This window comes from Canis lupus, chromosome 24 (assembly GCF_003254725.2).
Source record: "Canis lupus dingo isolate Sandy chromosome 24, ASM325472v2, whole genome shotgun sequence".
In the NCBI taxonomy this organism is placed as follows: Eukaryota; Metazoa; Chordata; class Mammalia; order Carnivora; family Canidae; genus Canis; species Canis lupus.
In genome coordinates, this window is record NC_064266.1 from 5,554,176 (window position 1) to 5,579,620 (window position 25,445).

The window sequence follows — 25,445 nt, forward strand, 5'->3', positions numbered from 1 at the left end:
ACTTATAGTGAGCATTTCATAATGTACATAATTGCCAAACCTTTCATTATACGCCTTATATATCTCAAAACCAATAACATAATATTGTATGTCAGCTATACTACAATTTTTTAAGTCACCTGAAAAATAAAATTTAAAAGTCAATTGTAAAAAGAAGTTGATCATATATAATCCAAATAAAATAACATTAGTTTAAAGAAATAATAAAACAACTGGAAATACGTTCTAATGCACTCCTTCCACCCTTTTCATTTTATCTACAATTGCTAAAGCATGTGATGGTGTTACCAGAATATAAAGAAAAAAGACTGTTAATCTAATTAGGATCTAAAGTTGTTTAATGTCATTTCATCCAATACTGATAAGCACTTTACTATATAGGAAGCATTGCTTTTAAACTACTTGCATGCATCACCCAAACTGTCATGACAGTAGGTACACCCATTTGGAGGAATGATGAAACTGAGGCACAGAATAATCAGTAACTTATCTAAGGCCATAGTTAATAGGTGGCAGAGCCAAAATTCAAAAACCCTAGGCAGCCCCACTCTGAGCCCATGCCCTTAACCACTTCTCAGTATAGTTTAACAGAAATGATAACAGTATCTACCTCATCGGGTTGCTATGAGGATTGAAAGAGAGAAGGTATAACACAATGCCTGACACATAATAAATACTTGGAAGTTCTCTAAGGCATTAATTCTTACTCCTTCCTTCATTTGTTAGGCTTTCAAGTGCTTTTCCATGGTTCAGGATGTCTCAATGAGCACCAAATACCATTCAGTTTTCATTTTTTTAGTGGGGAGGGCAATAGGGAGAGAAAAAATCTTAAGAAAAGTCCACACCCAACACGGAGCCCAACCCGGGACTTGATCTGATGACCCATGATATGATAGCCTGAGCCAAAATCAAGAGTAGGATGTTTAATCAACAGAGCCACCCAGGTGTCCCCATTCAGTTTCATTCTTAAGGGAAGAAGGGCACTGGCATTTACTGAGAGGTTTGTCTGTATGCCAGAATTATTTTAAAGGTATTACTCTAATAATATTTGTCTTATCTCAAAGGATTTTCACTGTAATACTCAAATCAAATTGTAATGCAGTATACAAAGGGGAGGTATATTCAATTAGTTTAGTACTTAAAACTTCAATTTCCATTGTATTAAAAAGTATGTGGGAATAGAAAGTATAAAAATTAAAGAAATTCATATCCATGGGAACCTGTCCCTGTTATAATTACAAATGCCGGGGATCCCTGGGTGGCTCAGCGGTTTGGCGCCTGCCTTTGGCCCAGGGCGCGATCCTGAAGTCCCGGGATTGAGTCCCGCGTCGGGCTCCTGGCATGGAGCCTGCTTCTCCCTCCTCCTGTGTCTCTGCCTCTCTCTCTATGTCTATCATAAATAAATAAATAAATCTTTAAAAAAAAATAATAATAATAATTACAAATGCCCTCTCAATCACCCATTCATGCTCTTTCAGGAACATTTGTTGTGGGCCTACCATGAGAGAGGCATCTTGCTACTGAACTACATAAACCCTGTCTTAAGGAGATCAATAGCTTAGTTCTACAAGGTATCTTAATAAGTACCATAAAAGGAATTCATGTGCTATCTTAGTACTCCTTCGTTGACTCATGCAGAAATGCAGAGGACTAACACAGTGTTGGTACCCATGTTAACTTCCCTTTACAAATTAAATAGGCTAATCCACAAAGTGTGAGGCTGGTTCATTAAAGTTGCTGCTAACTACATGTGGTTTAGTGAGTTCATTAAATGTGACTGAGGAACTGTATGTTTAAATTATATTTTAATTAACTGAAATCTTATTTTTTAAAAAAAGATTTTATTTATTTAGTCATTAGAGACACAGAGAGAGAGAGAGGCAGAGACACAGGCAGAGAGAGAAACAGGCTCCATGCAGGAAGCCTGATGTAGGACTCGATCCTGAAACCCCAGGATCATGCCCTGGGCTGAAGGCAGGCGCCAAACCACTGAGCCACCCTGGGATCCCAATTAAGTGAAATTTTAAGTTGATTATCAATTCCATTACTAGAAAACTTGTAAGCATGCTCTGAGCAACTCAGGCATGTGAATCTACTTTTCAAGTGTAAAATATATATCTAGATACCTATCAAATATTTCCAATGAAAATTGAGCATTTGAATTGAGATGTGCTGTAATTGTAAAATATATACTAGATTTTAAATAATTTATATGAAAAAATGTGAAATGTCTAAATTTTATATTGATTAAATGTGGATATATATTGGGTTACATAAATTTCACCTTTTTTGGTACTTTTTTAGTGGGGCTATTAGAAGATTTATAAGTACACATGTAACTTGCCTTTTATGTCTTTTTAACTTGCATTTTATTTCTATTCAATAACAATGGTTTCAAGATTACTTACAACATTTTTGTAAAATTTTTTAAAAATTTGAGTGATCCCTGGATGGCTCGGTGGTTTAGCGCCTGTCTTCGGCCCAGGGCGTGATCCTGGGGTCCTGGGATCGAGTCCCACATCAGGCTCGCTGCATGGAGCCTGCTTCTCCATCTGCCTGTGTCTCTGCCCCTCCCTCTCTCTCTCTCTCTCTCTCTCTCTCCCCCTGTCGTAAAATCTTTAAATAAATAAATAAAATTTGAGAGAAAGAGAGCACAAGCGGGAGGGGGCAAAGGAGGGGGGAGAGGGAGAGACAGAGAATCTCAAGCAGACTCCACTCTGTGGAGCCCAATATGGAGCTTGATCCAGAACCCTGAGATCATGACCTGAGCGGAAATCAAGAGTCAGCTGCTTAACTGACTGCACCACTCAGGCACCCACTTACAACATTCTTAAAACAAGGTTTCAATGGTTTGAGAAATCCTCAGAGCTCTAGAGCTTCAAAAAAACTGATGTAACAGATTCTTTCCTAGCAAACTGAAGGAGTCTTACCTGTATTTGCCTGCACTTTAGTTTTAGCTCTATCAGTACACAAAAATTCCACCACCATAAAAATGTACCACATGAAACCATTTTACAATAAACGCCAACTTGTTACAGGTGGATGATTTTTTTTTCTGAAAACATGCTAATACAAGAATACGGGTAGGAAACTCATCTTTCTTTTCTGTAATAAGGCAAACAGGAGTAATAACCTATAAAGTAACACAAAAATATGGAAAAGAGTACATAGTCTTTCTTTGATGTAATCCAAAAGAACACATGACAAATTAATTTCAAATGTAGGGTTCCTGCTATCTTATACACTGAGTTTGTCTTTGAAGTGCTCATCCTATGCCCAGTTACAACAGAACAAGAATTCTCTGACACTCCTCTCTCATGCTAAGACCAAAATCTCAGCTTTTTCTCTGCCTTTTCATACTTTCAACTACATATTAAAAGCTGAGTTTTAATCACATTTTTATTTAAGTCAACTGTTTTTTAAAGATTTACACAAAAAACTGATTCTTCAATTTTAACATACCAAAGCAAATCAAGGAATAGGGTAAAACACATAAGCATTACGATGCCAACTACCAGAAGAGTTTTTAAAGAGTTAAGAATCACTCTAGACTAAAAACTACTCAACGCCATGGAGGATATTTATACAGAAGACCCCAAGATGAATTAAGTAACTCGTTTGTCAAAGTATTACTGAAATGAACCAATCTGATGTTTATTTTGCTATACTTCTCCAAAGGTAAAAATTTCAAGAAAAATAAACAGCAACACAACAATGCCAAGTGACAACTCCCTTCCAACATCAAGACAAGGAGGCAGAGAAAGATAAAAAACTGTGATTAAAATATTTCTGAAGTGTTAAGTGTAAATCTTTTGAGTGTGTCTTTCATGGACAACGTAGAGAGGGATATACTACAAGGGAAGGAAGCTCAAATTTGTGAATAACAATCTTCTACTCCTTTAGCAGGCTTTGTGGTTTTGGTATGTAAATTGCAAGCAATACAATAAAGAGACTATGCCTCGTTACTTTTCGCTCTGTAGATAAAAGCACCTTATATGTGTTAAATCCACAGTTTTTCAAGTTTTGAGACTTTTTTCTAATTTCAAATATGGTGTTCATGGCAAAGAACTTAGTTATTACTGAAATAAAGTTACATTAACATAAAAATGAAAATGTCTGGAGTCTTCCTGGATAGTAAGTTAAACATCAGCTCGATTTAAACCAATTCTACTGATGAAAAATGGTCATAATTATTTGTTTTGTTTCTTTTTTAGTAGACTTTCTCTTTTTAGGGACATTTTAATTTTAAGTTCACACACAAATTGAGTGGAAAGCACTGAGATTTTTCCATATATTCCCCAGTGCTTGTTTGTTTTTAACATCTGGCTGGATGAATTACCCAAAAAAAGAAAGAGATAAGTAGAGGACGTTAATCTCCATGGCCTCTCTCAAAGATGGAACTCTATCCTGGATCATTCTGCATTCCACCACTACCAGGGCCTGACAATGTCAAGTGGCTAGAATGAAGGGTATTTAACTTCTCTTACTTAGCAGCTTAAGAGGCATGCAAAAAATGTAGGTTCTAGAGAAAGATATCAGTCCTCAGTATGCAGTTCTGACATTGACAATCACATTCTTAAAGATTTTAACACTGGATTTACTTTATGACTCCACAAATAAGCCTAGATGAAGACATGATGAGTACATAATGTCAGGTTCACCAGATGGACATGCATGTAAAAATACAGGCTGCGATAAACATAAAAAGATACTTTAGTACTAATGAAGAGAAATACAAATTAAAAGAGTAAGAAGTTATTTTCACACCCATCAGATTGGCAAAGGTTTTAAGATTCATAATACCAAGTGGTGAAAAGAAATGGAGAAACAGGCTGATAAATGTAGCTGATGGGATGCAAACTAGAACTACTTAGAGTAAAAAATATAAACACACACCCTCCAATCCAGGGCTTCCACTTTTGGGTCTATACCAAGAACACACTCACTGGGGCAACATAAGTAACATAAAATATGGAAACTGTCAACTGCAAAACTGTTTACATAGACAAAAGAAAGATAAAACGATGAAAAACTGGGGAAATGTTCATCAATAGGGGAATGGATAAACTTACGTAGTTACAATATGGAAACTATTTAGCGGTTAATATAAAGAACCATAGCTACAGTTAAAACCAAAAATCATCTCCCTCCCCAAAAAACTCACCAAGTTGCAAAAGGATACCTAAAGCATATAACATTTATACGAAATTTAGAACACATCAAAACAGTATATATTATTTCGGCTGCAAACATACATAGCTAAAGATCTGGAAATATCAATGAGAACGAAATACTTTAATTTCAGTTGAGCCTTGCGCGCCTGGAAATCAGTGATGTTTAAGAAATCCACTTCCATCATTTTGCGTTTTGGGAAACTGGTAAGAAAAAGATCCTGCTCTTGTTTATTGTGATAAGACCTGTGTGGTTCCTCACGACTCCCTGTTTTACTTGCCCCAGGTCCTTGTCTTTTTTTTTTTTTTTTGAGACATTCCTTATTAACTAATGTTCTCCCAATTGCAATAGCCTTAAAAAAGTAATCTCCTTAATTGACCAGTACATTACGTCTTTGACACAGGAATTGTTATCTCTGGGGCAGGAAGAGAATGGGATGCAGAAGAAGATGCAGATTTAGCTGTAATGGTAACACAGAAACCTGAAATACAGCAAAAAATTATTTTCATTTTTCATACAAAAAGACTTGTTATTTCTGCGTACTCTGCTTAACATGCTTCAAAATTAATTTGTAAATTATGTTAAAACTTGATGTGGAGTCAAAAAAGGTCACAAGTCAATCAATCCCTTACAGTCTGTTTTTCATGTTAAATAGGCACATGAACACATGACCAACCTATTCCACTACATTACTGTAAGTAAAGGTATTTTTCCTAATCATAGTGGTAGAATGCATTTGTAATTCATCCTGAGCCAATTAGCTCAGTTTGTTACAGCAGAGTTCTGACTGGGGCAAGGCTGAATTATCATACAGACTTTTACTATTTCAAGGTCAACATTATACTCCTACTCCCGGAGAGCCATAGAGAGTATGCTATAAACGTCATATGCCATTGGTTACAAGAGGCACTAGGCAAGTCTATGTGTAATGTCTTGATCCTTACCCAACAAAAGAACTACTGAGCAGATAAACCTAGGAACTTAATGGTAGACTAGTAAATAATCTTTTTAGGAGGACACTGGCATGTTCAGTGCTCGTGTGTGCACATGCGCGCACACACACACTCCAAAGTTTTGTCTGGAGTGGGTAGATGTGGTTCCTGTGTAGGCAGGCTTTTTTTTTTTTTTTTTTTTGGCACGGTAAAGTGAGATTCTGAAAACATGAAATCTCATCTGAAAGTGCCCAAAAGTGATCTTTTGAGTTGGTTTCAAATTGCTTTTATTCCCAAGTGCTTCCAGAAAGCTTGGTGAGTACCAGAAGTGATTTTGTTAATGCAGAACAAAACTATCAGCAGCTAAAAAGAATTCCACCCCCCCACCCCCCCACCCTTCAGAGAAAACTCAAGTAGGGGTTGGGGAAGGGCAGAGGGAGAGGAAGAGAATCTTAAATAAGCTCACGCCCAGCTTTGAGCCCAACCGAGGACTGGATCTCACAACCCTGAGATGATCTGCGCTGAAATCAAGACGTGGATGCTTAAACGACCCCTAAAATTTAGCCGTAACAACAACAACAACAAAAAAAAACTTTAGAAACTTGGAACCTCAGTTTCAAATATAGAGGTAGAGTGCTAAAATCTAGAATAAAAGATAAAAGAACTTTCAATCTTCATAATACCCTCTACTGGCCGACACTGAAAGGAGATGTTCTGTGCTCCTAAGGCTAACAAAAGTAACCTTTACAAATGGTCCGTCTGTATTCTGAACTCTATTTGCAAGCATCGAAACAACAGGAGCTGGTAAGGTCTTCTTGATCTGCCTAACGCCAGTAAGTTTGAGATGTATCTGAAACCCACTTATGTTTGTTTGTTTGTTTAAGATTTTATTTATTTATTCATGGGACACACAGAGAGAAAGGCAGAGACACAGGCAGAGGGAGAAGCAGGCTCCCAGTAGGGAACCCAACGTGGGACTCAATCCCAGGAAGGGGGGGTGGGGGGGATCACCACCTGAGCCGCAGGCAGATGCTCAACCACCGAGCCACCAGGTGCCCCCTAAAACCCACTCATCTTGATTTTAGTTCTCTTCCTCTTGCAAAAACCAGTAAATAAAACAGACCCTTTCTTCATTTTATTTGCGTGCACAGAAATGTGAAAGTTAAGCTTCAACTAAAATTTAAGGATTTAACTAAAGTTACAATGCCCGGTCTTGTTTTCAAATAGAAGATAAAGTCTGTATTATAAAAACTCAAAAAAAAAAAAAAAAAAGTCAAATCAAAAGAACCTAAAGCAGGCTCCAGCCCACTTCAAAGCAGTTTCATTAGAGTGGATGGTCTTAAATTTATGAGACCCTTAGATTAAATCAAAACCCTTAGATTAACTCTTTCAATATAAAGTAGCATATACATGTATAATCTTACAGAGGTCTAAAAAACTCTTAAGACGCTGCTCCTCTTTGTAGCTTACAGAATCAAACCAAAGAAGAACAGAAAACTCAACACTATTAAATTCCTACTACATCTCCTTAGTCAAGAAACTACTGGTTAATCTCTTTTTCTTCCTTGCACTACCTAAGAAAACCAAAATTGCCATTCAGCGAAAACATTCCGTATGCCAGTAAACTGGTACCAACTGCTTCCAGGCAGACGGATGCAATACCAGTGTAATATTTCTAGCAAAGTCTGGTAAGCCTTTGCCTGCAGATCATTGACCAAAAATGGTAACAGCGAGTGCAGACTAAAGAAAACGACAAAATGTTCTACTTGATGGTGCGGTTAAGAATACTGTTTTAGACAGACAGTTTAGAGTGGAAAATAAATGAATTAAGCCAAGCGTCCATCCCCTATAATATAAGAGCATATTCACTTTTTAGTGACTAGGATAATCCAAGGCGCTTTCAAAAGGCTGTTCCATTCGCTTTTACTAGCATCCCAGCCTCATGCCCACGGCTCGCACCCGAAGTTCCGGCAGAGCCGAACTGTTCACTTCGGTAAAAGAAAATGTCTGAGCTACGTGGAGAGATCGGGCCGGGAAGGGTTAAGAGAGCCGCCGCGCAGCCTGCCGAGCCCACGGGAGCGCCGCTGGAAGCCGACGGACCAAGCGGCTGGAGGCCACCGCTTCTCAACCCCGCGGGTCGTGCTCGCGGCGATCACCCCGCCCTCTAGGGCTGTTCAGTCAAGGCCTGCGGGCGCGCCCGGAGATGGGCCGAAGCTCGCACGAGCCCCTGACCGCCCCGCGCCCACCAGGCCCAGGCCCGCGCCGCATCCCGACGCCCCCGCCGCGGGCCGGCCGACTCCGGGGGCGTCCCGGGGGGGGGGGGGCGGTGCGCGGTCCCGGCAGGTCGTCCCCAGGCCCGGGCGGGAGGAGCCGCGGGCGCGAGGCTCCCGCCGGCCGCCTCGCAGCGCAGGCGAGCGACGCAGCGGCCCGGAGCCGCCCGAGCGGCGAAGCCCAGACGCCCTCCGGCGCCCGGGGGCTGCAGCCGGGCTCGGTCCCCCGCGCCCCAGCCCCGGCCGCCGCGCCCGCGCCTCAGGCTCCCCCCCACTCACCATCTTCGCCGCGGCGGTCGGTCGCAGGGACGCGGAAGGGAGCCGGCCGGCGCCGAGTTTGCAGAGCGACCTCCGCACCGCAGAGCCAGCGACAGACCCAGCGAGCAGGCGACGCGCGGCGCGAGCCTGCCGGGGGGCGGGGCGGGGCGGGGCGGGCGGGGGCGCGGGGCGGGGCGGGGGCGGGGGCGGGGGCGCGGGCGGGGACGGGCGGGGGCGCGGGCGGGGGCGCGGGCGGGGGCGGGCGGGGGCGCGGGCGGGGGCGCGCCTCGAGCCCCGAGCCCCAGCGCGGCTGCGCACGTCACGCGCTGCCCGCCGTTGCCACGCAACCGGCCGTCCGGGCAGCGCCCCGCCTGGAGAGCGGGCGGAGGGCTCTGCCTCGTGTCCGGGGACGGGGGACCGCGCGCCCCTCTCACCGGCTCGGGCCTGTGGGGTGGGGCCTCCCTCAAATGCTCGGGACGAGGCGGCGGAGGTAGGGATGGCGCCTGCCGGCGAGGACGGGGCACCCTCATCCCCCGGGGGGCGGAGTCGCGCTGCGCCCCGCCCACTGCGCCGCCGCGGCCGCTGCCCTAAATGGAAGTAGCCACCTGGCCAGGTGTGCGCCGCGCTGGGGCGGGGCCTGGGAGGACGCGGGAGGAGGGGGCGGGGGGCGACGGGGACGGCGCTGGAGGACGCGGGAAGACGAGGGGGGCCGCTTCCCCGGGCGGGAGGCCGAGGGAGGACCCGGGGGAGCCCAGGCGCGGGCCGCAGCGCCGGGAGCACATCCCGCATTTTTTACCTACTTTGGTGCGATTCCCGCCATCCTCCCCTGATTGGCCCAGCCCGGCACGGCGGGCCCTCGCGTGAGGGAAAAATCTGCACATTTTCCCTTCTTCCCCAGGCGACTGTGGCCATTCAGAGTACTCTGAGTCACCGCTAATTTCAGGTCTGGAAAAAACAAGGAGTGATTTATTTATCTTTGGGAACAGCCCGGGGAAGGAGGCCCGGCGGTCCGCAGGGGTGTGGCCGGGAACCGGTGGCGTTTTCCTGGGACGACGGCGCCAGCCCCGCCGCTCCGTTTTGGGGGCTTTTAATTTAGGGTTGAATTTTGTTTTTAATAGACGGTTCCATCAGAAGCACAGTTTTGAGAGGGCCAAAAGGAATCCCAGTGTTTTTCCTGAGGCCGTTTTTGTGGGCAGCGAAGGGAACAAAGAATTTACAACTGGGATGATTACTTAGTTTAAGTTTTACTTAATTTAGGCTACCGAGAACATCACGGCCTCTACCAAAATTATTTTATTTCTCCAAATGTGAGGCTTTGGGACAAGACGGTTTTGTGTGTGTTTTTATCCTTTTTTTTTTTTTTTTTTTTTTTCTGGGCACTGTATGAAATCTAGACTATTGTGTGGCTTTTGTTCTGCCCATTCAACATAGAAACTTATTTCTCATTACCCTCCTCCTTTTTTTCTTTTTTAATTCTTTTCTAGAAAGGAAGTACGTTTGTGGCAATTCTAAGCCTTTACCACCTGCTATGAGATTTTTGCAGACTAGAGCAGTGCTCTCAAGCTCTCAAGATTGAAAAAGAACTTGGTAAAGATTTGAGTGTCCTGGCCCCAGAGTTTCTGACAGTATATCTGAGTTAAGGCGCAATAATTTGCATTTCTAATAATTTCCAGATAATGCTAATAAAGCTGTTGGGCATCGCACTTTGAGAAGAAAACCCATCTGTATCCAACTGCAGCTGGAACTCTTTGTTTCTCTCCAAGGGACTCAGTGGCCCCTCCACTTCTAAAGTCCTCAAAGATTTCCCTTCTAGCGCAAAGTTGGAGCCTGCTCATTAAAGGATAAAAATCTGCCCGCTTTCACCTCTCCCCTGCATTTCATCCTTCACCCTACCACCATGTTATATCCTGATATAAGAATCTGATCTTGTCACTTTTCCTGCTTAAAATTTTCTAAGGCTTCCTAATAAGCAGGCCATTCTGGCCCTTCTGCCTCTGGCCTCAGACCTCTTCTGCTCCGTCTCCCTCATCTCCCAAAGTGCTCAGTCTTCTTTCAGACTAAACTTCTCATTCCAGAACCTTTATTACTCTTTCTAGCTCCCATAATTACAGACCTGTTAGTGTTTCAGCCAGGAACGTTCCTATTACCCCTCCATTCTGAAGACCGCTGACCACTTCTCAAGGGATCATTAGTGGTTTCGTCTATAATCCTACAGTTCATTGCTTCTCAAATCCTGATGAGCACCCAGATCACCTGAGGATCTTGTTAAAATGCAAATTCAGGGGCTTTAGAGACTTGGTCTGGTTCTCAACCCATACTTTGAGTAGTGAGGTATTAGATTTTCCCTAATATTAATGTAGCTCTGTAATTGTTTATATAACAGTTGCCACCACAGCCAGTTTAGACTGAGAGTTCTTCAAGGACAGGGGCTGTTTAGGATGTACCTTAAATGGATTTTCATAGTCCGTGATGTATAATAGGTGTTTAATACATGTTCAGTAAGTGAACCAATATCTAAAATGTTTTACAATATAGAAGGCAAACTTCTATATCACTTCACCGTAACCTACAATGAGCCTCCATTTTTAAGAGGCCAATAGACTTTAACCTCTGCCTTTACACATAACTTTTCTAGATCTTTCTATCCTTCCTCATGCCACAGAGGGAAAGGTTTTACCAAAAGGTCTCCTAAATATGAGATGGATCTATTCCATGTCAAAGTTAGAACATTAAAAAAAAAAAAAAAAAACATTTTTCACATTTGGTATGAACATATAGGCACTTTCATTTAAAACCAATAATATGAGGGGTTCCTGGGTGGCTCAGTCAGTTGGGTGACCAGCCCTTGGTTTCAGCTAGGTCCTGATCTCAGAGTCATGAGATGGAATCCTGCAATCGGCTCTGCACTCAGCAGGGTATCTGGTTGAGATTCTCGTGCTCTCTCTTCCAAAGAAATCTTTTTAAAAAGAAGGAAAAAACCAACAATATGAGTGGCAAGGAAGAGTCAATCATATTAATGAGTTTGAAGAGAGATGTATGTTAATAACCTGGAAAAAACACACCCCGCTCCCCAGCCCCAAGAGGACATGACCCTGTCAGTAAACAGTATAGGAAAACTATTTGTAATTTCTCACCTGCCTTCCTGTAAGTTCACCTGTTCCCTCTCCACTTGAGCACCCTTATGGTCTCATCTCATAGTCCCAGTTCAGTCCTCTGAGGAGTCACTAATTGTGTGTTCCTCTATAGGTAATATTGTTTTTATCCTCTTCTTTCAGAATTTAAAAAAAAATCCTTGATTTTCTGTAAATCTGCAAATGATATACCTAGGTGCTGTGTTTTGTTTTGTGTTGTGTTCATCCTGCTTGGTGTGCCCTTGACTTTTCTGGGTCTGTGGTTTGGTTTGATGTATGACAATAATAATGTGGTGAAAGTCTCACTCCTTTCTCTCTTCTAGTAATCCCATCTTGTGTATCTTATAGCTTTTGTAGTGGTCCTACATTCCTTGGATATTCTGTTCTGGGGTTTGTTTGTTTGTTTCAGTCTTTGTTGTCTTTGCTTTTTGGTTTTGAGGATTCTGTGGATGTATCTTCCAGCTCAGAAATTCTTTTCTCCTCTGTGCCCTGTCTACTAATAAGCCCAACAAAGGCATTCTTGATTTCTGTGGGTCTTGTTTGTTTTGCCTTTTGGTATGCTTTCCAGTTTTTTCTTGGTAGCTGGACATCATGCACTGGATGAAAGGAACAGCAGTAAGTAGTCCTTTAGTGATGTGGTGAGGTGGAGAAGGGGGAGGCATTCTACAGTGCTATGATTTGGTCTCATTTTTACTGAGCCTTTGCCCCTGGACTGTGAACTTCACAAGTGTATCTAAGAAACAGCCCCCACCCCCCCACCCCATCCTCTTCACACCAAACCCTGCCCTTCAGTGGGACAGGATAGTTAGAGTGGGCTCCAGATCAGTGTCTTCTTTCCCCAATCACTTAGGTTTTGGTAACTAGTTTCTCCTCAGGGCGGACCTTGTTAGTACACCGGGCTCTGTGTATTCAACATGGTTCCTTCCTCCTCCCCTCCCCATTCTGGAATTCTGAAAGCAAGAGGGGGTTTTTATTTGACATTTACTGTGGGAAGCTGGTCAGGCTTCAGGAGGTAAAACAGACGTGCGGCGTGGGATGGGGGGTGGGGGCGGCCCTATGACTGACTCTCCCCAGCTTCCTAACTCCAGACTTGTCCACATTGAGCCTCCAGCAATTTGTCAGTTACAATTCAACTTTTCCTACCAGGGCTGGTGGTTTCTACTTGTGAGTCTCTGCTCTGGTAAGCCACAATTCCCTGTATTGGCCTGTCTTGTCAACAGTTGGGGCACAGCAGTTCGCCTCTCTTATGGATCCAAGAAGAGTTGTCTGTTCAACTTTTTACTTGTTAGGAGAAAGTGGCAGCTTCTAAGCTCTTTACCTGCAGGATGGGTAAACCTGAAGTCTACCCCTTTCCTTTTATTTTATTTTATTTTTTTCAAAGATTTTGTTTATTTTTATTCATGAGAGACACAGAGAGGCAGAGACACAGGCAGAGGAAGAAGCCGGCTCCCTGCGGGGAGCCCCATGCAGGACTCAGTCCCAGGACCCCAGGATCACGTCCCAAGCCAAAGGCAAATGCTCAACCACTGAGCCACCCAGGTCACCCTACCCCTTTCCTTTCAAAGAAACTTCCCAGAAGTGCCAGCCAGGGCTTCCACTTTTATCTCATTGACCCAAATGTAGTATGTGGCTGCAAGGGAGACTGGGAAATGTGGTCTGTTCTCTGAGCCACAATGTGCTCAGCTTAGAAATTGTGGAGTTCCTCTACCAGGGAAGAAGGGGAAAGTGGGTATAGAGAGAGAACCAGCAGCGACTGCCCGTGGGTAGATATTATTTACTCCCATTCTACAGATGAGGCAAGGTGAAGAAATGTTCCTTAGGAACGCAGAGGAGTAAGTGATCTGATCCCAAGCCCAGGACCTTTACTACCAGACCGCCTGACACATCAGACATACATGATGCTGAACAAAAGAGCTGAGGTACCTCTTGTTGCTTCCTTAACAGCACAGAGGGGGTTTATATAAAACAAAGTAAATGGAAGCTGTCAAAAATACATTCTGGACATTCCTATATCGTAGCTGGGTCCTCTTGGAATGGCTGCCCCAAGGGCCTAGACCTCTATTTTAGGAAAGGGCTAAATATATTTAAGTACATTCATGAGAATGACGCAGTACCACATGGTAACACTATTGATTTCTCTACTAGTCTTCATGGTAAAGTAAAAGTCCTATACTGCTATTTTATAACATTAAAAATTGAATGATCAATACATGTTTTTAGTTACTAGTGTACTACTTGAATTAGACCATAAGAAAACGGAGCAGAAAGAAGCACAACACTCTTGACCAGTGATTATTTACCACTCTTGGGCCATATGTTCCCTTTGAGGTTCCAGTGAAAAGTATAGACCCTTTCTCTAGAAAAGTCGGTGTTTGCTCCTCCTCACAAAGCATGGCGTACATTTTCAGGGAGTTTATGGACTGTCCTGAAGCCCATCCATTAAACTGCATGTTTCAGGAAAAGTTTGAGAAAAACTCTAAAAAGGAAACTCAAGGTAGGGATGAATGAACAGTCCTGCAGTTCCTCCCCCACAATCTATATGCCAAGATTGGTTTGCTGCTACACTGGTTCTCAGTGCAGCATGAAACCTTCCAGACCTTACAATCTAGACCATTTATAAAAACACAGATGGCCTTCACAATGCATGTAGGACTGCAGCTTGTTTTTAATCACTCATTCAGCACTGTATCTTGGGGATCTATCCATATCATCTTCCTATTTTTCAGAAGTAATGATGTACTCTCTTCGGTTCTGATCAGGTTCCTACACTCTTGGAGGAAAAGAGGAGCCACAAAAAAATCAGAAAGGGGCAAATAAAGGAATCTAGTATTTGATTTAAGGGTAGACTAAATGACTTCAAACATTCCAGAATGTAAAGAAGCGCAAGGATTGAATGTGATCACAAGTTAAAATCATGAAGAGTAGGAATGAAGTGACTAGAAATTCTGCAGCAAATTATAAAAATAAGAGGGTTTCTCTTAAAAGCTGGAAAGCTTGAAGTCATTTAGCTTATCCCATAACTATTGGAGGACTAGAAAACCTCATTACCAGTGGAGTGCCCACCGCCAAGCATACTGAGTAATGTCCAGGCAGCTCTGAGGGGGTGTGTAAAGATGGTGCCAATACACACAAATGGATTGTCCATGCTCAGAGCTTTCCTTCACCCCTTTCTCACCTCCCCTGCCTCTGGGGACTAAATAGTTATACTGTGGAAAGGAGAGGGTACTCAGAAGTCATCTGGAAGGGCACAGCCTCCTGGTTGAGGTTGGGAGGGGGCGCCCAGGGGCAACTTTAGAAGTTTCCCAGCTTGGTACATCTCCACCTGTCTTTCCCCCAGACCCTCCAGGACTGGCGCCCATTCTCAAGTCCTGCCCCAGGTATTCTGTACAAACCCAGCCCAGTGAAAACCCTAAGTTCATAGGTAAAGCTCATAGAGGAGGAATCTCAGCATTATGAAAGAAAGGCAACAAGCTGAACAATTTCAAGCAGAAGAAGGACGAGAAATCAAAATGTGAATAGTAAATATTCTCAAGGAAAGACACTGGGAGTCCAAAAGCAAAAATGAGCAGTCATGGAAAAGTTGCAAACATTAAGAATATAAAATATTCTTGAACTAAAAGATTCAGTGGATGGGCTGGACAATAGATTGGATATATGTAAATAACAAGGATGTGAGAAGATGAGGTCAAGTAGTTCACTGTCTCAATGTATCAAGAAAGGGTAAAGATGATGCAAAGAGGGGCACCTGAATGGCTCAGTGGTTGAGCGTATGTCTTTGGTTCAGGGTGTGATCCCAGGGTCCTAGGATCAAGTCCCACACTGGGCTCCCTTCAAGGAGCCTTCTTCTCTTTCTGCCTATGTCTCTGCCTCTCTCTCTCTCTCTCTCTCTCTCAATGTGTCTCTCATGAATAAATAAACCTTTAAAAAAAAGAAGATGAAAAGACTTTCAGAGAGAAGGTTAGAGGAAAGGGCCAGTATCTAACTGTACAAAGTATCTAGATGATGAAATCAGCAAACCAAGGGAAGAAAATACTTGAAAACTAGTTCTGCTGCATTTTTTTTTTAACTTAAATTGTAGTTAACATACAGTGCAATGTTGGTTTCTGGAGTTCTGCATTTTTAAAGTTAGTGAATCCATCATTTCAACATTCATGTTAGGCCTACAACCTGTCAGCTCTTCAGAGCATAAGGCAAACAAGGCTCCTGTGCAGTCCTGGAGCTTAAATCCTAGGCAAATACACAACTAAGCAAAAAAGTACTTTATTGACCATAAAATTGGGTGATATGACCGAGGGCAACTGGGAACAGGAAGGACACACTTAAATCAGTGCTCAGAGAAGTCTCATCGAAAGAGGCAGAATTGAAGCTGAGGCTTAAATGCCGAGAAGGACCAACTAACCGTGTGACAATAGGAGTGGGGAACATCCCAAGCAGATGAGATGAGGTCACTAAAAACAGAAGAAAGACAGTGTGACTGGAGCCTGGAGAGCCCGAATGGGTGGACCCAAACAAGACTGAAAGTATAACTAATAATCAAATGACGTAGGACCATATAGATCATGGTAAAGAGGTCAGGGTGGATGAATGAAAAAAATGAATTTATAGCCCCTGTATAAAGTAATGTATTTATAATTATGTTATTTTCAGTTATATTAGGCTAAACCTAAGAAATGGACGATATGCAGCTATCTTTGACCTGCAAAATCAGGATATTCTTTTTTTCTTTGAGTAGGCTCCACACCCAACATGGGGTTTGAACTCATGGCTCTGAGATCAAGAGTTGAATGCTCTAACCAACTGAGCCAACCAGGTTCCCCCAAAGTAGGACATTCTTATGATTCAATCTAATATACTCTAACCAGTAGGAATCCAAGCAGCCTGGCCTTTTTAAAAGATGTTTGTATCATCCTATCATCTATTATCACCACTTGAGTTTCTCCCCACAATTTCTTGTGTTGAAAAAGAAAAAAAGTTTATGTTTGGGAGGCAAAGCAAGTGTTTTGTTTACATGGGAGGCCACTCTGAAAAGTTTTCAGTTAGACTTGACAGGTATTTACTGGGTCCTACTGTGTGCCAGCCATGGCCACATTAGCTACCAGGAATACAAAGATAAATAAGTCATGGGCCCTGCCACAAGGAGATCATTAGTGAAAACAGATCAATGCCAAGATAAACTTGGCCCAGGTCCCCGTGGGAATTCTCAGGATCCTACTAATGGGGGGAGATCATACCAGGGAGGTGTTACCAGATCTTAGTGAGGCATCTGGAAAGGAAGGAAGTGAACATTTGTTACCACCGACATGATTTCTCACTTAGGTTGATGAATATGAGCATGAAGAGATGGCTAGGGGGCCAATTCAGAGACTGATGACTAGAGAAGGAAAACACCTAATGTTTCTACCAACGGCTGCATGGACCAAGATACTGAGAGAGATGTAAGTGCAGGAGTTTTGTTGTTGTTGCTTTGTTTTGTTTTTTTGCTTTGGGGCATGTTATGGCTTGCTTTCCAGTCTTCCCTTCTGGGAGTGGGAAGAAGGATGTCAAAGGGTTCTTCAGCCAAAAAACCCCAGCTTTACCCAGTGAAGAAACTTGGAGCATATTCAAGAGCAGCTCCATTGGAAACAGCCGAGGGACAATGGCCATCGTGTGAAACTGGAGTGCCTGTTAGTATAACTGGTTTTGCTTTTATCACTAGGACTCCAGTATTTCTATCACTAGTCTTCCAAGAAGGTATTTGATAGCATTGGCACAAGTTCTGCGCTTGACTGCTGTCTGACCTCTTAGGAGGTACACCTCTCTGGACCTCCTTGTCCTCACCTGCAAAGTGAAGGTGTTGATGAGGTTAACCCCTTTGATCCTAAAATGTAATGCCTGCACTATACAGAAGAGTTATTGAGTATCTAGTGCCATATTTGCAATTAGTAGAATATCCTAGTAATGCTTAGGCAGACCTCTGAATTCTGATTTATAAACTCTAGGCCTTGGGCTCTTGACACAGGGCCTGTTTTTACAGCAAAATCAAGAAGTTACTATAATTGTCCAGCTGGTGTTCTCTCAGCTGGTCCACATCTGGGGAAAAGAGGCTGATCAGCATAGAGGGAGTAAGCAGCACTAGTGTAACACATTTTTACATATAAATGAGGGCCACACATCACATCTTGCAACCTTTTTTTTTTTTTTTTTTTTCCATTTGGTCAGTAAATTTAGGACCCCTCACAAGATTTTCCACACTAGAGGTGGAAGGAATTACTTGCTCATTTATATTCTTGCTCCCATGGAAACCGTTTCCTCCCACCCCTTGAGCCAGTGAGTCATTTCCACCCTTTAAACCTCTGTAGCTTCCTTTCCAGCCCTGGCCTGGCCCTCTGGACAGGGGTCCAGGCTGTTGGGCAGGAAGGTTCTTCAGGCAGCAGGCAACACACCTGGAATGGCTTTGGAATATCAGGAGGATCCTCCACTCAGGAGAAAATATCTATGTGGTATGATAAATGCCGGGCACTGGATTCCAAATTCAGTGTTTTTCCTTTTATTTTAAAAACACTAGGAAAGAAACACCCATAGAAGGTACTGCCGGTTGCAGGTTTATTTTATGACTCATGGAAATTTCTAAAATGATAAATATTGGCTCAGCAGTAGCCTGACACAAGAAACACTCCACTAGACCAGAGTCTATGGTTACAAGAAACAAGAAGAGTGCGTTCAACAAATAAACTGTGACTCCATGTCCAAGCTTTCAGAGGAAAAAAGAGCAGAAAGTATTTTCTGCATTCCATGAGGTGGCTTGGCAGGCCATGATTTCATTTGTTTTTCTTGAGGACAGAAACTTTCCTGAGATGGTTGCAGTATCTTCCTGGCCAGGAAACCATTTCATATGCCTTTGGTTTTCTACTTTATTTAGTCCAGGATTCTTTTAGATAATATAATGAAAATACTTCAGCAACCATAAAAAATAATGAGGGTGAAGTTGGAAATATTTTCCCCTCAAAAATGGGGAAAAAAAAGAAAATAAATATTTTCCTTCCTGAGTAGAAGTTCCTCTATCTCTGTGTGGAGACGAAACTAGGCATTCCACAAAGATGTGAAAAACCCAGACTATCAACTTGTTTCAGGGAATATTTAGAAATTATGAGCCTTCAGTATGGTTCGGCTCCTCCTGAGTAGTTTTTATTTCTCACAAAACAAAGTCAGCATTGCCTTAACTTCCCATCAGCTGATTTTTATCTCCTAAAGAAAATATAAATATTTGGGCAGCCCGGGTGGCTCAGTGGTTTAGCGCTGCCTTCGGCCCAGGGTGTGATCCTGGAGACCCGGGATTGAGTCCCGTGTCGGCTCCCTGCATGGAGCCTGCTTCTCCCTCTGCCTGTGTCTCTGCCTCTCTCTCTCCCTGTGTCTCTCATGAATAAATAAATAAAAATCTTTTTTAAAAATGTAAATATTCATATCCTATGAAAAGGCTAGTGTCAGAACTTACCAAACCTAGTAATAAGCACCATGAATCTGTCTTTCTGCGAGCACGTTCATCCTGTGTAACTGTTGTAGGCTTGTTAACAGAGCAGCATTATTTGTAGTTTCTTTAGAATTGGCTATCCCAAAACATACACACACACACTTTACAGGCTGGAGTCATGATAAATAACAGTGTGAGGTAGATTCATAAAGAAAGGGGAAAAAGATTCAGTCCATAATTCTATGCTTCAAATAAAGTAGCCAAAGAGACTGTTGGTGTTCTGGTAAATCTGCCAGTTGATGCCAATGACTCTCCTACAACCAATCACAGGCATTCATACTTCCCTTGGGGAAGAGGAGACCGCATTGGGATAGATGTGGACACCTAGAACCAAGACTCTAGAACATGTTGCAGAGGACGTTGGGAGGGCAGAGAAGTAGTTAAAGGCCATTCCATAATCTCTTGTAGAAACTCCACCACGAGGTAGGAGAGAAACAAGGTGGCCGCCATGATCTGGAACACGAGTGCGATGGGAAGGTTGTGCAACAAGACACTGCATCTAACTGCCCTTTGCCCCAGCTGCTGGGAAACTTATCTCAAGTTTCTCCAGAGAGAGAAACTGTGGGAGCCAGATTAATCAGGGAGATGCGCCATGCGGCCTGGTGTCAATACTGAAGAAACAGGACTTCCCCTTTGGAAGGCCTGGCCCTATGTATTCTTCCTCCCTTTGCTTCTCTGCTCATCTTATATTAATAGGCCTTGCAACCTGATGGGGAGGGAGCTCTCCCCACCCGAGGGGCCAAGGCAGGAGTGTCTCTGCAGGTAGCCAAGGTGATGCTGGCAGCCACAGATGCAGCAGTGGTGGGGATGGCTCATCTTGCTGCCTGCCAAGGGAGAGGGAGCCCCTTGGGCCCTGAGCCATGACACAGATGGGCCCTGGGTCATTCTACTGGTTGAGCCAAAGAGCAGTAAAAATAATTACAGAATGGAAATTACTTTGTTGCATTTTTTTTTTCCTGGTTATTAAAAAAATTGCAAGTTTGTTAGGAAACAAAAAAACAACTCTGGAAATATATGAGAAAGAAAAGTGTTTGTTGCCCCATCGTCTTTTTGCCTAATAATTAAAAAGAATTTAAATGAATTTTAATTATATAAATTGTCTAAGAATGTCTTCTCCTGATTAAAAAAAAAAAAAAAAACTTCACCTTGACTCCCCTGCAATTCTTTGCACCTCACCAAAATTAAACCCTATTATTGGTTTGGATTGTGTCCTTGCCGTTTGTTCTGTACCTATAACTCCATGCCATACACTTGCACATATGCACACACCTGATTGATGGATCAGTATAGACTGTTTCATATTTCTGTAATTTTCAAAAAATGTTAACAGTATATTTCATTATCAACTTGCTTCCCTGTGTTTAGAAAGCAACCAAATGGTTTGCTCCAACACGTCTCTCAATTCAGTGCAGAACTGATGTCACCTCTTCAGTGAGGCCTCCCCTGACTACCCTAAGATTACTCTACACTCCTAAGCTTCTAGGTCCCTTCTCTGCTTTCTGTCTCTCCGTAGTGCCCATCACCATCTAACATACCATATTTTTCACTTGTTTACTTTCTATTATCTTATTTATTTTCTATTATCTTATTTACTTTGTATTCCCCACCCCCCACCATTTGAATGTAAATTCCACAAGAACAGGGATTGTAATCTATCTTTTCATTTCTGTATTCCCAGTGCCTAGAAGAGTGTTGGCACATAGTAAGTTGTGAAATTTAATATTTGTTGAATAAGTAAATGAGTAGGATTCCAAACAGTTGGTGCAAAGACATGGCAGGTGTTGGCGCTGCACCTATCTATAGCAGTGGCCATCTTTGAACATGAGGATCAAAGCCATATGCTGAGGACAGCAGAGTGAAGAGGGGTCTACCATACCAGTCCTGAATTGCTTACCTCTAGACTCCCTGTTCTAAGACAAAAAGCAGACCTTATTTGGTTAAAATATTGTTGGGTGTCTGCTATTGTTAGGTGTGTGCAGTCCTAGGTGATACCAGTCAATGGTCCAGAAAAGTTGAGAATATTCCAAGGGTGAAAGGACGGGGCTTGGGACAGAACCTGCAGGAACCCTAGTAATTCAAAGATGGAAGCTGAAGAGGATCCTTACAAGAGGCTTCCAAGAAATGGAAAATCCAGAGGCAGGTAGAAACATGGATCCAAGAAAGGGTCTTTCAAGAAGGAGGATGTAGTCAGCAGACTCAAATATTAGTGAGCAGTCCTGAGAGAGGAGATGGGGCATTGAACTGAGAACTTGAAGTTGAGAAAACATCTTTCTGAGGACTCTATTTTCTCTGTGAAGTATCAGGCATGACCATCCTTGGTGGTTCATTTTATGTGTTAAGTTGGTTAGGCTTTGGTGCCTGATTGCATGGTCCAATGCTAGTCAAGACCTTGTTGTGAGGGTATTTTGTCAATGTGATTGACATATTAGTAGACACGGAATAAGTATGTCAGATTACCTTCCATGATGTGAATGAGCCTCATCTATTCAATTGAAGGCCCGAAGAGCAAAATCTGTAACAATAGAAATCGTCCCTGAATTTCCAGCCTGCTAACCTGCCTTACAGATTCCAAACTCAAGATTGCCACCTCACCTCTTACCTGAATTGCCAGTCTCCGCCATTGCATAAGCCAATTCCTTAAAATAACACCACCACCCCTGAGATATATAAGTGTGTGTCTGTGCGTGTGCGTGTGCATGTGTGTGTGTGTTTTGAGGTGTATCTTGATGTGTATATTGATATGTTGCCATATTTTGAAAAGTAGTGAAGTTGGACATCTTTTCATTTTTTTTGACCATGTGCCTTCTGTAAACTTGAATATGTCATACCAAACTCTAATTGTTTGCTTTAGAAACTTGGGCCATTTACATATGGTTCTTTTTCATTTGAAAATACGACAAATGATCAGACTCTGAAACAGATAAAATTCTCAGCTGATCTTGCCTTTTCTTTGCTTTTCTACTGGATGTTTGCCTTTTTGTTATTGATTTGTAATTTTCTTTACATAGTGCTCTGTCTTTTATCTAATATGGAAACTGTCCTATTTTTTTTTTATTAGCTTTTAACATTGGGGTTGCTATTGGCGTTTTTGTAACACAAAATAGTTTATTTATTTATTTTTAAAATAGTTTATATTTTAGATGGGCAAACTTTCCAGTCTTTTCCTTTGAGGCAGTTATTTATTTTTAGAAACATTGGCCAAATATACAGACTCTCCTCCTTTTCACATGAAAAAGACACAATCAAATTATGCAACAGATACATTTTTAAATGTAGGGATGGAGTTTATGGTGTTATCATCTCAGTATTTGAACCTCTGAATGTGTAAGAAAGTCTTAATATATTATTTTTCCTTAAAACTCAAATGGTTTCATTTACTGAAGAAGCCTGTCATTGCAGCTGCTAAAAGTTTGGTGATTCTTGGAAAAAGAGTTTTTCTTTTCCATGAGGGTTTGGCTATTGCACAGCACTGCGAAAATTGTTGGATACCTCCCTAGTTTTAGGTAATGAATATTAGGGGAGAGGTAAGTCTTTCAAAGCAGAATTAGGGTTGAAACTCCATATATTATTCTCAACATCATGTTGATTTGGTGGGAACTGACACACAAATATTTTAAAGCTACATAATTTATTACATAATTTATTTCTTGTCTCTATGACAACCAACATAGAATGAACACAGTTTTTTTGTTTTGTTTTGTTGTATTATAGTCACGAGTTGACCCCATTAAAATAAATATATAGAGGAACTTCAGTTCATTCAATGATCTAAAAACAGTGATGGTGGGCCTCTAGCTCCCCTCCTATGCCCCTTATGCTCCCCAATGTGAGAAGGCTGCTTACTCTGAACTACCTGCCATTTTCTGATTTTCTGTCCCAGATCCTAGAGTGTTAATGCCCCTGGGAGCAGGTCTCAACCAAAGATGGACGGGAAGCTCATGGATAAACACCCCTTGGGTGGGATAGTTCTGTAGGGTGTCCTGTTCTGTCTCCTAGAGTCCCCCGATGCAGTAACCTCCAGTCGGGCACAGAGGCAATTGTGATGACACCCCTATGATTGGCCTCTTCCCCCACCCCCCCCCCCGCCCCCGCCCCGCCTCACTTCTCTCATTCACCTACTGGTGTGAGAGGATCCTCTCCTAGATATACCACTTGTGTTTAGGGGCTGCATCTGGGGAATTCCAGACCAAGACAAATGCTTAAAGCCTGCCAGCCTGCATGCAAAAACTAATGTCTAATATTTATTAAGCACTTAATGCATGCTGCCCAGCATTCTAAACATATCATTTAGCCCTCATGACATCTTTTGGGAACTATTATCACCCCCCCATTTATAGATGGGACATGTGAGGCTTAGAGAAATTAAGTAGCTAATGGGTCACAAAGGATTTAAATCTAGAGTATGGAACGCAAGTGTCCAGTATTTTAATCCATGCATCCTATGACACAGTATATCAGCTTTCCTCAGAAAACTTCATGGTACATATTTAATAGGCTTTGGGAGGGCATTTTGCTGATAGTTGAGCTGATCAATATTTTTGCAGTCTCCAGCAATAATACTGTTGCCTGACTTGGATTGTCTGCACTCTCCTAGCTGAAATCCAAGTCACTGCAAGAAGCTTCTATTTTGTTTCTAACCGTCAAGAAGTTTTCTCCTGGCTTTTCTAACATGTGAGTCTGCTTTTGCAGCTAACTACTGTTCCTGGTGTTTTTGTCAAAACTCGCTGCCCAACTTACAATTTATTGTATGATAAAGGTCAGTATTTATGCTCTAATAGCCAATTGAGTGGATCCAGGATTTTAGCTGGTTGTGATGCTTTGCAAGGAATGTTTCTTAGTGGTTTGAAAGACAATGTTTCATGGGCTCTGGGTGACCCTTATTTGAACTGAAATATTCTTCCAGTCCCTGGCCTTATCAAGTTTTTTCTTTGTTACCTGGCAAAATATTATGCTCTTCTTCTGGTCCCACTGCTGGTCTTCAAAAAGAATAAAACAAATATTTTGTGGTTCCTAGAAAATGTTATAAAATTGTTTCCCAAGTTAGGTCATTCCAGTTGCAAAATTCTTGTTTTGGTAGAAAAGTTGGCCAAAAACAACAGAGGCAATGGTCAGCCATTATTTCAGGGAAAAAAAAATCTTGAGCTTTGCTAGAGATTGCTATCTTCCCTTCCAGTGGTACAGAGACCAAGTCTTCCAGCTGAGCCTAAACTAGTTTTGAGATAAATCTTTTTCTCTCTTTATAGAGATACGTTTTAATTTACTGGCTGACTTCCCCAGTTTTTGAAATGGCCCCATAAAATTTTGGAAGGCATTTTAACTTTATAAGGCAATTATCATAAATTGATTTTCAGAAACTTCTTGAGCCAACTTTTAATCAAAACAAACCATTTTCTCAGACTGTATACTCTAATTCCACTCTTATTTTTTAAAACTGAGCATTTAAATTCAGGGTACCATTTTAAACGACATACATGGGAAGACTGATTCTCTTCTTTGAAATTGCAGAGATTGAAGAAAGGACATCAAGTTTCTCTCCATCAATTTCAGCCACTGGGAGATGGATCCTTATTATTTCGTAGTTGATGTGACTCCAGTAAATGTTGAACAACTGAGTTTCAAGAGGAGAAATGTCCCAAGGTGTCTTTAGAGTGTTGGTCAACTCCTGTGGTATAAATATTCACACCATGGCTGATTTTAAGCTATCAGTGAGGTTCTAACCAGTTCCCAAAATTCCTGGAAATTTAACAATTGGAGCTTATGAGCTCCTAAGAGGCACCTCAAGAATGATACTGTAAGTGACTCAGCCAAATAGTGCCCCAAACGCAGGCTTGGGAACACTGGTTTGATGACCTGGAATTGGTCTTAAAGGTCACTAGGATATCATGTAGCAAATCCTGACAAAGTGGCATTTTCAGATCCAGGGTGTGCGTTACCCCAAAAATTCAGGTTACCTTGAAAAAAATAATGTACCTGGGAGAATTTGATGCCAAATGTCGTGTTTAATTGTCATCCTTGCAGATTCTAAGTCATACAATGAGGGTCATTGAGTATAATCCAAAAGGCATTTTAGAGACAGGGGCCACTCACAGCTCTGTGGCTTGTTGAAACTGCTATGTTCAGCAAAGGCTGACCACAGAACAAAATAAGCAGCCAGAATCCAACTTGGATGCCACCC

The 25,445-nt window shown here is 42.3% G+C and overlaps 2 protein-coding genes across 16 annotated transcripts in view; one reads left to right on the forward strand and one right to left on the reverse strand.

The window, feature by feature from the left end:
• DSTN (destrin, actin depolymerizing factor) overlaps positions 1 to 8,825 on the reverse strand; it is a 36,838-nt gene extending 28,013 nt beyond the window's left edge. The window contains exon 1 of one of the 2 annotated variants that reach the window (XM_049100581.1): positions 8,654 to 8,825. In XM_049100581.1, coding sequence (XP_048956538.1) covers positions 8,654 to 8,656 — 3 coding nt within the window. In that variant the 5' untranslated portion in view covers positions 8,657 to 8,825. The remainder of the gene's footprint in view (positions 1 to 8,653) is intronic. The other variant, XM_049100582.1, reaches the window with a different exon arrangement.
• Positions 8,826 to 8,933: 108 nt separating this feature from the next.
• The window catches only part of BFSP1 (beaded filament structural protein 1), a 67,305-nt gene continuing 50,793 nt past the window's right edge, over positions 8,934 to 25,445 (forward strand). For 2 of the 14 annotated variants that reach the window (XM_025469241.3, XM_035705762.2), the window contains exons 1-4: positions 8,971 to 9,122; positions 10,117 to 10,219; positions 13,555 to 13,682; positions 17,080 to 17,198. In XM_025469241.3, coding sequence (XP_025325026.1) covers positions 13,659 to 13,682; positions 17,080 to 17,198 — 143 coding nt within the window. In that variant the 5' untranslated portion in view covers positions 8,971 to 9,122; positions 10,117 to 10,219; positions 13,555 to 13,658. The other 12 variants (XM_049100586.1, XM_049100584.1, XM_049100585.1 and 9 more) reach the window with 12 other exon arrangements.